General features: G+C 47.8%; 1 protein-coding gene across 1 annotated transcript; it reads right to left on the bottom strand.

Moving 5' to 3' along the window:
- Positions 1 to 8,560: 8,560 nt before the first annotated feature.
- LOC142574868 (phosphate-regulating neutral endopeptidase PHEX-like) lies at positions 8,561 to 11,060 on the bottom strand. The gene is made up of 4 exons (XM_075683869.1): positions 11,055 to 11,060; positions 9,766 to 10,859; positions 9,140 to 9,679; positions 8,561 to 8,621 (listed from the first exon to the last, which is right to left on the bottom strand). Exons 1-4 carry the CDS (start codon positions 11,058 to 11,060, stop codon positions 8,561 to 8,563), a joined length of 1,701 nt encoding a protein of 566 aa, XP_075539984.1.
- Between the last annotated feature and the right edge of the window lie 3,963 nt (positions 11,061 to 15,023).

Below are 15,023 nucleotides of genomic sequence, written 5' to 3'. Positions count from 1 at the left end.
CGGAACTAATCGAATTGTTATCGCCGTCGTAGCCCACTCGTTCTTCCGCGACTCATTTTCTACACAGATGCGTCGCTCGTAGCTTCGTAGCACGCTGCACGGAACTTCAATGTGCGTCTCTTCTGCGTGGCGCAGCTCAAGGGGAGAGGGTACAGCGCGAAGGCCTTAAGTGCTGTAGAGGGTGTTGCCGACTCGCGATGGTTTTCGGTGGGGGCGCTTACGTCATGGCACAGCCGCACGAAATACTTACAGACACTTTCGAATATGTGTGGCAATGCAGCGACAAACCTAGGCCTCCAGTTTAGCGCAGGGAAATTCCTAGTCATTATGTGGCGTCAATTCAACAGCAAGTCATACCCATAGTCAAGCAATATAGATAGCTGGAAGTTTCTATTCGGCGGGCCCATGTTAACTTGGTAGGTCAGACCACATCAACGATAAATCAGTGAGGTAAATGGAAAAAAAAATTGTTATAGTATGCAGTGATTGAGTGAATCAGAATGTGTTAACTCTCGAACGGAAGCTCCACAAAATGCACAAGTGGCAGTCACTTGCAGGGAGGGCGTTGTTCTACGAAAGAGCAATAGAATAACTAAGCAAAGAGTATAATTAGCACAGAGCAATTTCCACACCTATTCCTTTCCTTTATGAACGCTTTCACCGCAAAGTCAGCCTCTGCATGGGCAGTTATACAGTTTCTTGAAAGCTTTAGCTATGAAGCAGCAACATGTGCTTCATTACTTAATTGGCGCCAAATGAGAAGCCGTCTCATCAGCGATTTTTATTGTACAGTAAAAATGAAGATAATAGAGTAGTTAGTTTCAACAAAGAAAAAAAAAGGAGAAGAAGGGTAAAGGAGGTGCCAACGTTGTAAATACCGAGAAATTACAACCACATGACGTTATAGATATCTTAAGTATTCAAAAAGTGCGTCAGCGTTCCATCTCGCGACTTGCAAATAGAAAATTAAAGCTACGGTCAGGTGGCACCCGTCTTGGCTAACTTTAATTCATTAAGATCTTCACACTGAATGTAGAGCGCAATGAAGCCTTACAACAAATATATCATAGGTATTTACTTTTAAATAATCCGAGAGAGAGATAGAGCCGGCGCTTTTTAACGTAGCTCCAGACACGGAATAAAACAGTGCGTATGTAGTGCATGGCTGGGGACGACATCGCTTTCGATATTGCGCAGAGAACTGTATGTGTACACGCCACATGAAGGTGTCCCGTTCGACTCCACGTGAACGTCGCCTCGCAGTCCTTGGGAAGTGCCCGGCTCTCACCCAAAGAATTTGCACTTCATCTTGGGGTTCATCTGGTACTCGGGCGGGCAATGAAATGCACGGGCGAAGGCCTCCGAACTGCGCACCGCCTTGTTGCAGTCCAATGTGTGCGGACCCACGGCATCGGGTCGCGTGCAAGTCATGTAGCATAGCGTCATGCAGAACACTTGGTCTCCCGAGTAGCCCCCCCCCCAATTCCCTGAAGAGCTTCGTCTCCCCTGTCGCTGGCTGCGCGGCGGTACGCCGCGTAGGCAACCTCGAGAGCGGGAATCTCGGGAAAGATGCTGGCCCTCGCGCCGGTTATGCTCTGGGTGTTGTCTCATCCACTGGCGGCGTGCCCGTCTAGCGCCTCTAGGCAGCCGTCTCTCTCCTCGAAGGCCTTCGCGGATGAGCTGCAGATGGTTGTTGAAGATATTGAAACGATACATGATCGCAGAAAAAAAATACTTTGGCGTTAACGGAATGTGTTGCAGTGGTTATAGGGCGTTCTGCTGCTGAGGAGGAGGTCACGTGTATGATTATCGGGCATGGCAGTGGCATTTTGATGTACACGAAATGAAAAAATGCTGTCACATATTTATACCCGGTGTGTTTTTCTTTAGATTATGCAGAATTTTTTTTAAGTTCACCTGGGGGAGAAAGCATAATTGTGGTCATTGAGATGGATTACTCAAAGCAGTGGGCATTGCTTCCACGAGAAATCGCATTGGACAATCGACTAATTAACAAACTTTAACTAATCGGGTTTCTCACAAAATAGGTTTTACAGCACTTTCTGAAATTTACGAACTGTAGCCGGTACTCAAAACTCGTATCACCCTGAAAATTCATACGAAGTTGGTCCGTCTTGCCATTCAATCTGTAGCCGGTTAAATGGCAAGACGTACCGTCTTGGTCTGAATTTTCAAGGTGATATTAGTTTGGAGTACTTAATTCCCGAAGTTGGCGATAAAATACATTGGCGTCGCAGTTACGTTTGTACTTCAATGTATAAAATGTCGTTTTAATAAAAATAGAAGCGGAACAATACCTTTTCTCTCAAGAGTGGCGACGCATATTACGGCGCCATCGTCAGCATTTGCTAGCACTGTGGATATGACTTGCAAACCCACCGACTACAATTTGTGAATTTCGCTACTTTTCACCACCTCCTCATTGGCAATATCTGTAGTAAATTAAATATTCTAAAAGTTACTTATTCATTTTCTGTCAATTAAACTTTTATGCACTTCCATTTCTCGTGCGAGTAAATTGTGCCGCTTGGAGTAATCCAGCTCAAGGACTAGAATTTCGCTATCTCTCTCATAAAAACAAACGATATGGTGCAAAAAACAAAAACAATCAAGAACGCCACATATACACGGTTCTTTTTCTTGTAGTTGCAGCCAATTTTGAAATGCTGCCTGTGGCAGACAGGACAATTCTAATCATTAGCACCTGCCGTAGTTGCTTACCAGCTTTTGCGTTACGCTGCTAAGCATCACGATGAAATGCCAGCCGTGGCTGCCACATATTGATGGGGGAGAAATGCCAAAGTACCCGTGTACCCAGCGTTGGGCGCACATTAGTAAACCGCAGGTGGTCAAAATTATTGCAGAGTCCCACACTATGGCGTGCCTTATATTCGGATGCTGGTTTCGGTATTTAAAACCTCCCAAAACATGACTTTATAATAACCTTTGACCTAAATCACAAGATGAGGCGGTCCATTACTCCTACGAGAAATGAAAAAGATTAATTGAAGAATTAGCGTAATGACGCTAATTACCGTATTGATTAATTTCTTGGCGGCACATATTTAAATGTACGAGTTGTAGCTAGTGAGTGTATAAAGGGTGCCCCACGTAACTTGAGCCAAGAATTTAAAATGAAAGGCGCGTCAGAAGCGCATGTCACCGAACGCATACTATTCGCCATAGACCATAGTTACTCAGACAATTTCTTGTTTTCCCCATAAATCACCAATTGATCAAGTTTAATTAGCCAAGATATTAATTATTGGCCAAGGACCCTAAGTATGATAGGCAGATTCGTAGAGCAATTTTAGAAACCGCCGATGGAGTTGTGTCCTTTACGATACGTCTCACGAAGTCCTTTTTTTCGGGGTTGCAAAGGAAGCCCGCGAAATATAATAAAAAGCACGTGACGGAGCGTTTTCTCAGTGGTATTGTCCTGCTTTCGAGCCTGCGATCGGTGAACAAGGTCAGCTGCATCGTGACTGACGACGAGGAAGCGGCTGGGCGTCCCTATATATCGTCGGCAGCGCTCGGGCAGCAGCATGCATTTGCGCCGTCATCCGACGGGCGCCGACCTTGTGCACGGAATGCACGCTTGAGAGGAGCACGATACCACTGCGCAACCGCTCCGTCACGTAGCTTTTTCCATACTTCGCGGGCTTTCTTTGCGACCCGGAAGAAAGGACTACGTGAGACGTATCGTAAAGGAAGCAACTCGATCGGTAGTTTCGTAAGGTGCTCTACAAATCTAGGTATCACACTTGGGATTCTCCGGTAATAATTACAAAGTTGGCTAATCAAACTAATTAGCTAGCGAGTTCTAGGCAAAAAACAAAATGGTCTGAGTTACTATAGGCTATTGCAAATAGCATGCGTTCGTTTCAACTCGCTTCCGACGTGCCCTTCTGTTTTGAATTCTTGGCTCAAATTATATGGGACACACTGTATATGCAAGGCATGCCGACATAAAAGAAATTCTGAGGGTGGCACAGGTTCCGCCATATGCACCGTCAAACTTGCGGTAAGAATTCACGGTTGCTGCTCCATACTTTTTTTAGGCATTGCTGTTTTATGCACTGAAGCACAGAAGTAACTGGAACGCCAATGCATTTAGTTGGAAACCTTGAAAATGAATGTGTAGAAACTGTCTTAGTCCTGAGAATTCGTTAAAGTGCACATGCCTTGCGAAATCGCCGGCTACAATATGTTCTGACAATTACAAATAGAATGTAATTATCGTAATTATGTTAATTGTTCAATCAGATGTATTGATTTCTCTTAGAAATAATACACACCTCATTGAGTAGTTCAGATTAAGGGTTACAATTGCTCTGTTTCCCTGTTTGAAATTTTAGAAAATGGAGTGCTTTTAAAATAAAGGCCTCTATATTTACGCGCCCATTAATGGGAAGCTGAAAGCTTTCCCAGAAAAAATGGGTGAAGAGCGGTACATCGTGGTTTTCAACCCTTTGAATTCGATTATCGCATCGAAATTGAGCGAAAGAAAGCGCAAACATATTTTATTTCGACCAAAAGTGCAGCAGCAGACACGCCCAGCTCGCGCGCCTCGTTTTCGCCTGTGATTGGTCGGGCGCCTCGTGACGTCAACAATGGCGTTCGTCCGGACCGTCTGCTGCCCCTACACACGAAGCACGGTTCAAAGTAGTTTGGTGGTTTTTTGCTGAAACGGTCATGGAAAATTTCGAGAGATGCGTTTCTCTGAGGAGTTCGGCGTTAAGTCCAAACTCCACGAGAGCGATTTTGCGCGCGACGGTGACGGGCGACGGCTTCGAGCCACAAAACGGGCCGTCGCTTGAACAGATCGCTCGGTGTTGTCGCTCGATCGCTCGTTTCTAGAAATCTAGAATTCGTCGCTCGTTGCCCGGAAAAGCTATGAGCGACTAACCAATAGTGCGAAGCCGGAACTGGATGTACATAACTCAAATACTACTGTTTGTCGCACGGAACGAGCAAACTATTGAATTTTATACGTGCAAAAATAAGAACCTAGTGCAAGACATTCAGAAATGTTTTATGCGCCTTCTTCAGTAAAATACATCAACTTCAATTGATAAAGCGTGCGTCACGCTAGTTTCGGCGCGTATATTGCTGCCCTCATACCGGGAAGTCTTCGCTCAAAGCCGTCGCTCGCGTGGAGTTCGGCTTGCAGGCGACGAGTAAACGCGACAGACATCGCCTCGCTTGTAGCGCTGTCGCTGTAGCGTGCAAGATCACTTGTAAGGGGTTTATACTTTACTCCCTACATGTACGAGCCGAGTGCGAAGAGCCGGCCTCTCCAAGAAGCAAAACATGCTGGTGCAAGCACTGTTTTCCACGTGAACGAAGGCGAAGTGTTAGCATCCCCTTGTGTTGGAAATGTTCTTTGGCGAGTATGTTTTTTGCTAAGCTGCATTCAGCGTCCCAGTGAGTATGTTTCCGGGTAAACAACTGTAGTGTTATGTTCCTGCATGCCTCCTCGTAGAACGTAAGCGGTGATGCGATCTTCGGCATTTGTGCGCTGCCCCAAAGCTGTCGACAATCTACATAGATGGTTTAAACGCGGGAAAAGTTTACCGGCTGTTGTAGCACGTGTAGTGTAGAACCTTCATCAGCGCGATATCTGCACGCTACTTGTAACCGGCGAATTCCGTCAGCTACGTGAGATGGTCGGTTTCTCTATGTGTGCGAGAGAAGGGGGAGCCCAGCGTCCTGGCGTGAGCAGGCTTTCCAACACATGCGAACTTTACGCTTGCACTGCGTTATGGTAGCTACATGCAGGCTGTTTCACAACACACGTCACAATCACCACACAGAATCACCACAGACAAGTGTCAAAAGATCACATCTATCACAGAATGGACTGACGGTATCTCTAAGGCGCATGAAGAGACCACGGAGACTATACAACGTACTCCAGAAACTCCAGAAGTGGACACACACCTCACTCAGCTATGGCAGCAACGTCGCCGGTTGATACGAAGATGGAAACGACAAAAACTAAACAGGCAACTGCGCCTACGAATCGCAAACATCACGGAAGAGGCGCAAAACTACGCCACTGAATTGGCACACCAAAATTGGCACCAGTTCTGTGAATCTCTCAAAGGGACATTAGGAACCTCAAAAACATCGACCGTCCTAAGGAACCTAATTGATCCCGCAAAATCGAAAGCCGAAGCAAACAGAACTCTCAAACGCATCGCTCACACCTTGCCAGGCGACGATGGAGCTTTATTAAAAGCATTACAAGACAAATACATTGGTGCAACTGGGACGACGATTCCTCCAAGCACACAGCGATACGCAGGACGCGCCAACAAAGAGCTGGACGCCCCCATAACCGAATCCGAAGTACACGCAGCCGCACGAGCCTGCACCAAGAACACCGCAGCCGGCGCTGACAAAATTACCAACGCAATGATTCGCAACCTCAGCCAGGAGCAAATCGAAAAGCTAACCCAATATATCAACGACTCTCTGTGGCAAAAGAAGATCTTACCACCAGAGTGGAAACATGCTGAGATCATAGTCATGCCCAAACCATGGAAGCGACCAATAATCGATGCCCTGCGACCCATCTCATTAACATCATGTATGGGCAAACTCTATGAAAGAGTAATACAGAAACGCCTCCAAAATTACATTGAAGACAACAACCTCTTTCACCCATCCATGATCGGCTTCAGATCGGGGTTATCCACACAAGACGCCTTCCTACTTATCCGAGAGGAGGTCTTGACCAACATACCAAGGGGCGGGGAACATCTAATCATGGCACTCGACCTCAAAGGTGCCTTTGATAACGTATCGAACCAAGCCGTACTCGAGGAGCTATCTAACATCAACTGCGGCGAGTGCATATATGAATACGTCCGAACGTTCCCGACAAACTGAACGGCCACCATAGGCATGGGAGAAACACGATCTGACCCACAGACTATGCCTAACAAAGGCACACCGCAGGGGTCAATTATATCACCCCTCCTATTTAACATCGCCATGATCAGAGTCGCTAGGGCATTACAGGCCATACCCAACATAGGGTTCACCTTATATGCCGACGACATCACGGTGTGGACAAGGACAGGCTCCCTCGCGGAGCAGGAGCACTATCTCCAACAAGCCGCCACTTGTGTTGAAAAAACAGCACACCAGTGTGGCTTGAAATGCTCTCCGGAGAAATCCCAAGTAATTCGTATCAAGGGGTACAATTACAAGACCCAAGACCCCATCCACATTAAACTTCAAGGAGAACTCATCCAAGAAGTATCACTCATCCGCATACTCGGCATTTGGCTACAATCTGACCGCAAGGCCACACACGCCATCAAATTACTCAAAATATCGGCCACACAAATATCGCGCATGATACGGCGCGTGGCAAGAACCCTAAAGGCATGAAGGAACAAGACACCATGAAATTGGTTCAAGCGCTTATCATCAGCCGACTGTCCTACGGCCTTCCATATCTCCCACTCCTTAAAGCAGAACGAACCACAATTGATGCCATCGTTCGGACAGCTGTTAAAAATTGACAAGGCCTCCCACCATATACCGCCAACCACAAGCTTGAAGCTCTGGGAGCGCATCACACTTTCGACGAAATCCAAGAAGCAGTTCTCCTATCTCAGCGGGAACGCCTACTCAAGACGGAAACGGGTAGACTAATACTTCAGCGAGTCGGCTACCCAGCGGACTTACGCGTCATACAATCTACCACTAAAATTCCAACAGAAGACAGAGCACGCCTGCACGTAGCTTCCATCCCAAAGCACATGTCGTCCCACTCGTGCGAAGGCAGAAGAACAGCAAGAGTGAACTACATAAGACGGACAATGGGAAGAAGCGGCAGGGCCGTCTACATAGATAGAGCCTTGGACGGACCTCCCAATGGACATGCAGCGGTAGCAACTGCGGTGGGATCCAATCATCAAGAAATCACAAGTCTAAACATATCAAACTGCTCCGTCCTGGAAGCAGAAGTGGCTGCGATAGAACTCGCCATACAACACGGGAATGCTATCAACCAATCCCTTCATATTATCACCGACTCGCAGGCGGCTTGTCGGCTCCTCCTAGCAGGAAGAATCCGTAAAAGACTGCTCCACCTTGTTCAAAGCAGCCCAGGATCAAACACTCACGTTAAACACCAGATCACTTGGACCCCCACACACTCTGGGTTGGAAGGGAACGAGATACCTGACGGTTTAGCTCGAGGTTACACTAGCCGAGCGGATCAACACACAATCTCCCCCGACCACTCACTACTTCAACCAATGTCAACAGTTTATAATATTAGGCTCCATCACCAACGTCTCATGCGCCCGTTCCTACCACCACTACATAGACAACTTAGTGCTCAGGAAGCCCGCGACTGGAGACAACTCCAGACGGACACTTTCCCCAACCTGTATAAATATCACATTCTGTTTCCAGAACGCTACAGACCTACCGGCCCATGGTGCGACGGTCACCCTACCGCCTTCGATGTTACGTGGGGGTGCACGGGGGACAAACCCATGCACTTACGAACACTTCAAACGAAGGAGCAGTGCGAGGCCTCTCTGTCCAGCTCGGACCTGACAACCCAGCGCAGCCTGGTACAGCAGGCAAGGGCAGCAGCACAGGCCACAGGGGCTCTGAAATGAGTTCTCCATCCGCCACTCAAGTCTTCGACAACTACTTCTTTCCCTTCGAAATAAATGTTTCTACTACTACTACTACTCGTCAGCGTCAGCAGCAGCGCGCGGCGCTCGACGGGGGGCGGAGCTACAGCGCAATTTTAACCGATGATTGCGTCGCTCCTATGTGAAAAATCTCCCCCCCCCAAAAATTTTAACTTCATAGTTTATAAGGTTCCCGCATCCGTATATGAGCGTCTTACTGAATTGGACAGACTCTTCAGCTCCCATTTAAAGAACCCCAGGAGGTCAAGATAGATCCGAAGCGCTCCTGAACGGCGTCTCTCATATTCCTAGTGCTGCCATGGGGTTTTTAACGAAATTAATGGCTCAACGCATCAATACTTAAATACGTAAGGTGTGCTTGAGGCCTAACGCGATTAAAGAATAGGAATACAGAATACCTATTTCCGCATCAATAAGGGAAAGCTTACCTGGACAAAAAGAAATGGCCGAATGTACCGTTCGGGTGCCACCGCAGTCCCTGTCTGTCTACGGACGCGACCAGATTGAGTGCCATGGAAAAGCCCAGACCCCCGTAGAACATGGCCTCGGTCCCGCCAGGGTAGTACAAGGGCGGAGTAATCGCGCCCACGGCCACCTTGACGTCGCCGCTTGAGGCATCATAGAGCACGTACGGCAGTGCATAGTTGACCGCGAAGCTGAAGACGTCGATGTCAGCGTGCGGGTCATGCGTCTTAGCAGCGCAGCGGCTCGTCTTCACCCAGTACTCGGCAGATGAAAGTTCAGTGCTTGGAAAATAGCTGTACATGCGCTCGAGCACGTCGTTTACGAGGTAACGCTCGGGTGGCCACAGCTTTAGTCGAGTCGAACGCAGCTTCTCGACCGCGAGCTTCCGGCTCTCAACGTCCAGCCATTGCGTTGCGTTGGCCGCATCCGCAGCCGCCAAAACCAAGCTGTCGAAGCCTGCTTTGATGTCAGCGCGCTGTGCTGGCGTGAAGCGCGACACGGAGCTGAGCGCAATCAACAGGAGACGATAGGCGGCCTCGACGAATCGCTCGCAGAAGTACGGCCGATATATGGTGATGCCCTGTCGTACCGATTCTCAAGCAGCTGGATATCCGCTGCCGGAGCCAACAGCTGCACGCAAGACCAGGCGATCAGGGACAGCAGCTCCGTTTTTCTGTACGATGACATCACGGTCGCCATAGTCCGGAAGAACTCTACGTCGCCTATGAAAACCTGGTCGTTGGGCTTCACTTCAGGCTCAAGCTCGGTCTGCCTGAAGGCACGTAGCCACAGCTTGGAGGTCAGCGGCTGAGTGAGGAGTCCGATTCGAGCGATTCGCACCAGAGCTGGTTCGGTTACCGGAAGACGCCTAGCGTTCTGCAGTTTTCTGAAGACGTCACCTTCCATTACCATAGCCCTGTTGATAAACTTCGTGTCGACCCGATAGTTACTGTAGTTTCGGTTAAGGATGTAGAAAAACGTGGTCCAGTATTTCGGGTATCCGGCAGTGCTTTTGACTGTGAGATGCTGCCGGTACAAAACTGATATGAGGGAACTGGGCTCTAATATGAAACGCCAATTCGGTGGGGACAAGCGCATTGCGCGCACTTGGAAGAATAACGGGACCTGCCACTTGAATGCTAGCGTCATCAGTACGTCGAGGGCGCTGGTGTCATTTGGTGCGCGATTCTCTGGCCAGGATAGTCTACATTCGTTGAGGAACTTCCAGAAGATGTCCAAGTTCGAGCCGTACTCTGATCGGTTGCCCATACAGGACTCGTACATGGCCATTGGTTTGCGGCCCAAACTAATGGTTTCCGTTCCTTCGCTTAGTAAGCTGTAGAAATGCGGACACCACGATTTCCTTACGTCATCCATGGCCGAGTTGGAGTACTCTACGTAGCCTTTCGGAGGCGACCAAGCGGAGCAGACGTAGGCGCTAAAGTTGTGGCATGGATCGAGGTGGCGGTTTAGTCCATTAGAGAGGCGCCACGAGTGGGCGAGGCAGTCCTCAGTCTTGCAGAACGGTGGCGATGGTGGTGATTTGCCGCCTCGTGCGAACAGAAACACAATGACGATTGTCACGGCCATCACGATCAGCATGAGGACGATCATAAGGGTGACGTGCTGCACCTTGATTGACACACCTGTTGCAGTTAGGACAACCTGAGAGCTGCGTGGAGCCTGCAAGAAAATATAAAAATAAAGAGGCATTTAATCTGATTTTTGCTTAAAAGATTATTCAAAATGCATAGTGATCTGTCTACAGTGACCGCGTCCACCATCTTCTCTGTGACAAAGTTGCGAATCGACTTTATGTTGTGCGGATCAGTGATCGTCGCGATGTGGCTATTCAGAACTCTATAATGTATTGTTCACCTTCATCGTCCAGCGAATCGGGCCAAGAGAACATCACTGCGCTCCCACCAATCAACGAAGCTACGGCCGTTGTTCTTGCAGCCTTAGATATTCGTCCACACGGCCTTGGGTGGCGTGGTGCTTTGCAACCTAAGCCTTCGTCGAGTCTCTTTTCAAGATGATGTGTGCTGTGAACGTTGAGCCAATTACTCGGAAGAATTTCCCCTGCGCTCACGAATTTCTGACTAATGCTGTTGTGACAGCCATAGACGGAGAGCTTCTATTGTTCCAGGAGATGGGGGGGGGGGGGTGTAGGAGCTGGAGCCCGACCAGCTTTCCGGACACACCGCTCCTGCTTGTTGATATATATGTATATATATATATATATATATATAACCTTTAATCACGTTCGCACTTGAAGAAAGTTCGGGTGACCTCGCAGAATTAGTCACTCAAGTTCCAGCCTTACTGAGTAGTTACGAGACCTCATTGAAGGAGACAGTTTAATTTCCATAGCCTGAGTCTCCCGGATCAGGCAAACAACAAGTGAATTCACTTAATGAGGTATATATGTGTGTTTTGTGCGTATTAGGTTGCACAAATACACATCAATGGTAAAACCATGCAACGTCTTCTAAAATAGTTAATACGCATCGATGTAATCATGAAACATTTTCCTGTCGGAAGTTCATATGAGCAGATAAACTACGACATTTATAAAACTTACACAATATACAAGAATTTCTGAACACAACTTATAACTATAATTACTAGCACAAATCAATGCGACTCCGGAACGCAAAGGTTAATTACAGCATGCCTTATGCAATTGGCTTAATTTATTTCTCGGCGGAGGGATAAAGGATTATTGGATAATAGATTATCAGGCACACGAATAAGCAAGCATATTAGCTCATCAATGAACAAATAATGGCACAGCGAGATTCGAAAAGTGCGGAACGACCCGAGAGCAAGTAGGAACAGCGCGGACTACTTTATTGAGCAGGTGATAAAGCATATATGACGAATAAAAATTAATAAGGGAAATGTACAGCATAGAATATCTAGTTTTAAATAGCGCAACAAAGCGTTTTTTGATGCCCAAAAGGGCTCACCTTGCTTTCGCTGTTATGTACCCCATTTATGTTCCTGTGTATAACTTTTTACGTTCTTTTATACGCGACATGGTTTGCTTGAAGCTTGCCTCTATTCCCTGAAGCTCCCCTCACTGGGTCATTACCTCGTATTAGCGCCTGATAATTTTTGCCAACTGAATACCTGATGAATGTCTTGCTGTAGAGCAAGCACTCTGTAAAACTGGAGCCCTGGTACAGAACGCGTCAGATTTATGCGATAGCTCCCGACTTGTTTCTTTTATGAAGGCTCATCGCGACGCAACATTCATGAAGCCGCATCGCTCCATTAAAACGAGAGCGAACGATTGTACAAATTAATCGGTTATGCCCAATCAGTAAGTAAGAGCGGCCGTCTTGTTCTTGTGTCTAGAGACCGCGTTTCGCTGTCCGTGCGGCTGGGGAGTACTACATACGCCGGTGGCGCGCTTTATTTTCTGTGCCGCGTTGGAACTTGCAATCCGAGAAGGGTGGTCCTTTCGCGTGCGCTGTCTCCCCGCGTGCCTCGTGTTATGCTTCCGTTGGTGTTGATATACGGCGGCAAATACGCTTCCTTCTCAGCTTCAGACGGGTAATGGTCAAGTACCGACACGCGACATGCCAACAGTTGGCTCTGTCGTTGGCGCTCATGCGTGTTTGTAGCCGGTGCATACCGAGACGTCCGTAGCCGCGGCAGAAGCGAGGTGGACGCGTGTTTTCTATTTGTCATTTTATTTCTCGACGTCGCTGTACCTTGTAAAGTACAAAAGCCATTTGAATGAGCAACTGTGGGTGCGAGAATAAGCACGTAACATTCAGCCGAGAATTATTGCGGCTTGATGGGGATTATCTTCCCACGCGCTCAATGTTTCGGATTGTTGGAGGTCACGTGATCAAATTCGCGCTTGGGGAGGAAATGCGCAGCTGGGAATGACTGTGCGCGGCTAACGCTTACGCGGCCCGCGTGTCGTATCTATTTGTCGGTAATCTTTGGCGGGCGCGATGATTAAGGCCAAGCAGGGATGGCTGCCAACTTCATGCGCGCTCTCTTCCTTGGCGGGCTGTCTTTCTGCGCCTCTAGTTTTGCTGATTGCGTAGTCCCAAGAGAAAGTGGTAATTGCAGATGTCGTTGATAGAGACCGTCTTGTAGCGGACATAAAGATAGACAGATGATGATGATCAATCTAATCTGCGGATCGCGAGGTGAATCGCGCGGCTGTATGAATCTTTCGCCCCTGCTGGCGGCCATCTTCGTAATTCCGGCGTTGTGACAGCGCACGTGATCATGCGTTGCGACATTTACAGGTTTACTTGGTCCATGCATTAGGCGATGCTTTATTTGAATTATTAAATGAAAGTTACCTACAATCTATATGGCCGATAGAATTAACGTATAGACAGTATCGTGCAAGGACCGCACTATTCTGTCACGATTTTGATGAGCCTTACATGGGACCGGACCATTTGACCTAATTTTTCTAACTACACCCATGAAATTCGCCGTGCACTTCTGCGATCGCCTTCTCTCGCCATCTAGTAGCGACGCGCGAAATTACACAGTGTGCGTAAATTCGATCTTGAGCGTGATCGGAACCAGCGCGCCGATGGCGATTGCGGCTCTTATAATATATATCCGATCACGCCTCATTTGGCCTCATTTGGGTTTCTGATGGAATTATATACTTACTTATGACCTTTTCATGATAGTGGCGATTTCCCATCACTGATAAGTGTAAATTATGTGAAGTATTCTTATTTAATGAGTGATTAGCATTGTCTATGGAAAGGAAAAGCAATACTGAGGCACGTATCATTCAAGTGCATTTCACACGGCATTGATAAAATGCTCTGGCGAAGGGGTCACTGAAGTGTGCAGGTTTCTTTCAGGATAAAAAAAGCATGCAAAATAATTTGAAGCGAAGTGAGCATACGGCAACATATTCGTTCTCTATGCATAGACTATCCATGCCATTGGAAATAATTGTTAGATGGCTACCGCTTTTCTTGAATTAATATAACAAACTTTTTCCTTTGTACGTATTTAAAGATATGGTGTTTGTACATGGTGTTCACACTCTCAAATAAGAAAAAACTATTTGAAGTTATAAAGCACGGATGAGGTAGCAGCCGCTGGTGCTTCTAATACACTTGTGATCTTATTGATAGGTTTCGCAGAAATAAAGCGAAAATATGATTTAAAGCCTGTGAACGTCCGCACCGACAATGATGCAGTAGGTATTTTAGACGGAGTAAAACTTTAAGTGAAAACTCACAAGGCAACTCAAAAGAAACGTCAAATTATGTGGGTAACAGAACCCTGATCATGACACTTCATGGGGGCGTGGGGCGGGTGTCGGCATCGCCGGGGGGCAGGGGGGGGGGGGGGCTCTGCACCCCCGCCCGCGGGGAACCTTCGGAGAGGGCTCGGGCTCCGGAGCCCCGCCCCCTCCTCGCAGTCACGCCTATGATAAGATGGCATTGCATTCCAACCCCCCAGACACATTTCGTCGGCAAGAAAACGCGCCTCGCGTGAAAAATCGAAGCTGCGGCAGTATAGTGGTGTTCTTCGGGGCTTATAAAACTCTATGCACAAAGCTCCATGCATGAACTCTGGATGTTCTGCTTGCGCTAGGATTCTGGCTTGGAGCGTGCGATCCGAAACTGTGCGAGTGAGGTCGCACATGCATGATGCCCTGAAAATGCAGGACATGTGGGATCAGCAAGTTGAGCGTCGAGGGTTAACTTGTTCCGCGCGCTGTTTTTTCTCATGTGTCAGTGCTTCGGGAGAAATGACTTTGCGCGGGTTCTCTCCCACTCGCGTTCCGTAACACTGCTTTTCGCACTGCTTTTCTGCTGCCGGCGTTCGCAAGTATTGCAG

This window comes from Dermacentor variabilis, chromosome 3, assembly GCF_050947875.1.
Source record: "Dermacentor variabilis isolate Ectoservices chromosome 3, ASM5094787v1, whole genome shotgun sequence".
NCBI lineage: Eukaryota > Metazoa > Arthropoda > Arachnida > Ixodida > Ixodidae > Dermacentor > Dermacentor variabilis.
Note: the sequence above shows the minus strand (reverse complement) of the source record. Positions and strands in the feature narration are given on the sequence as shown.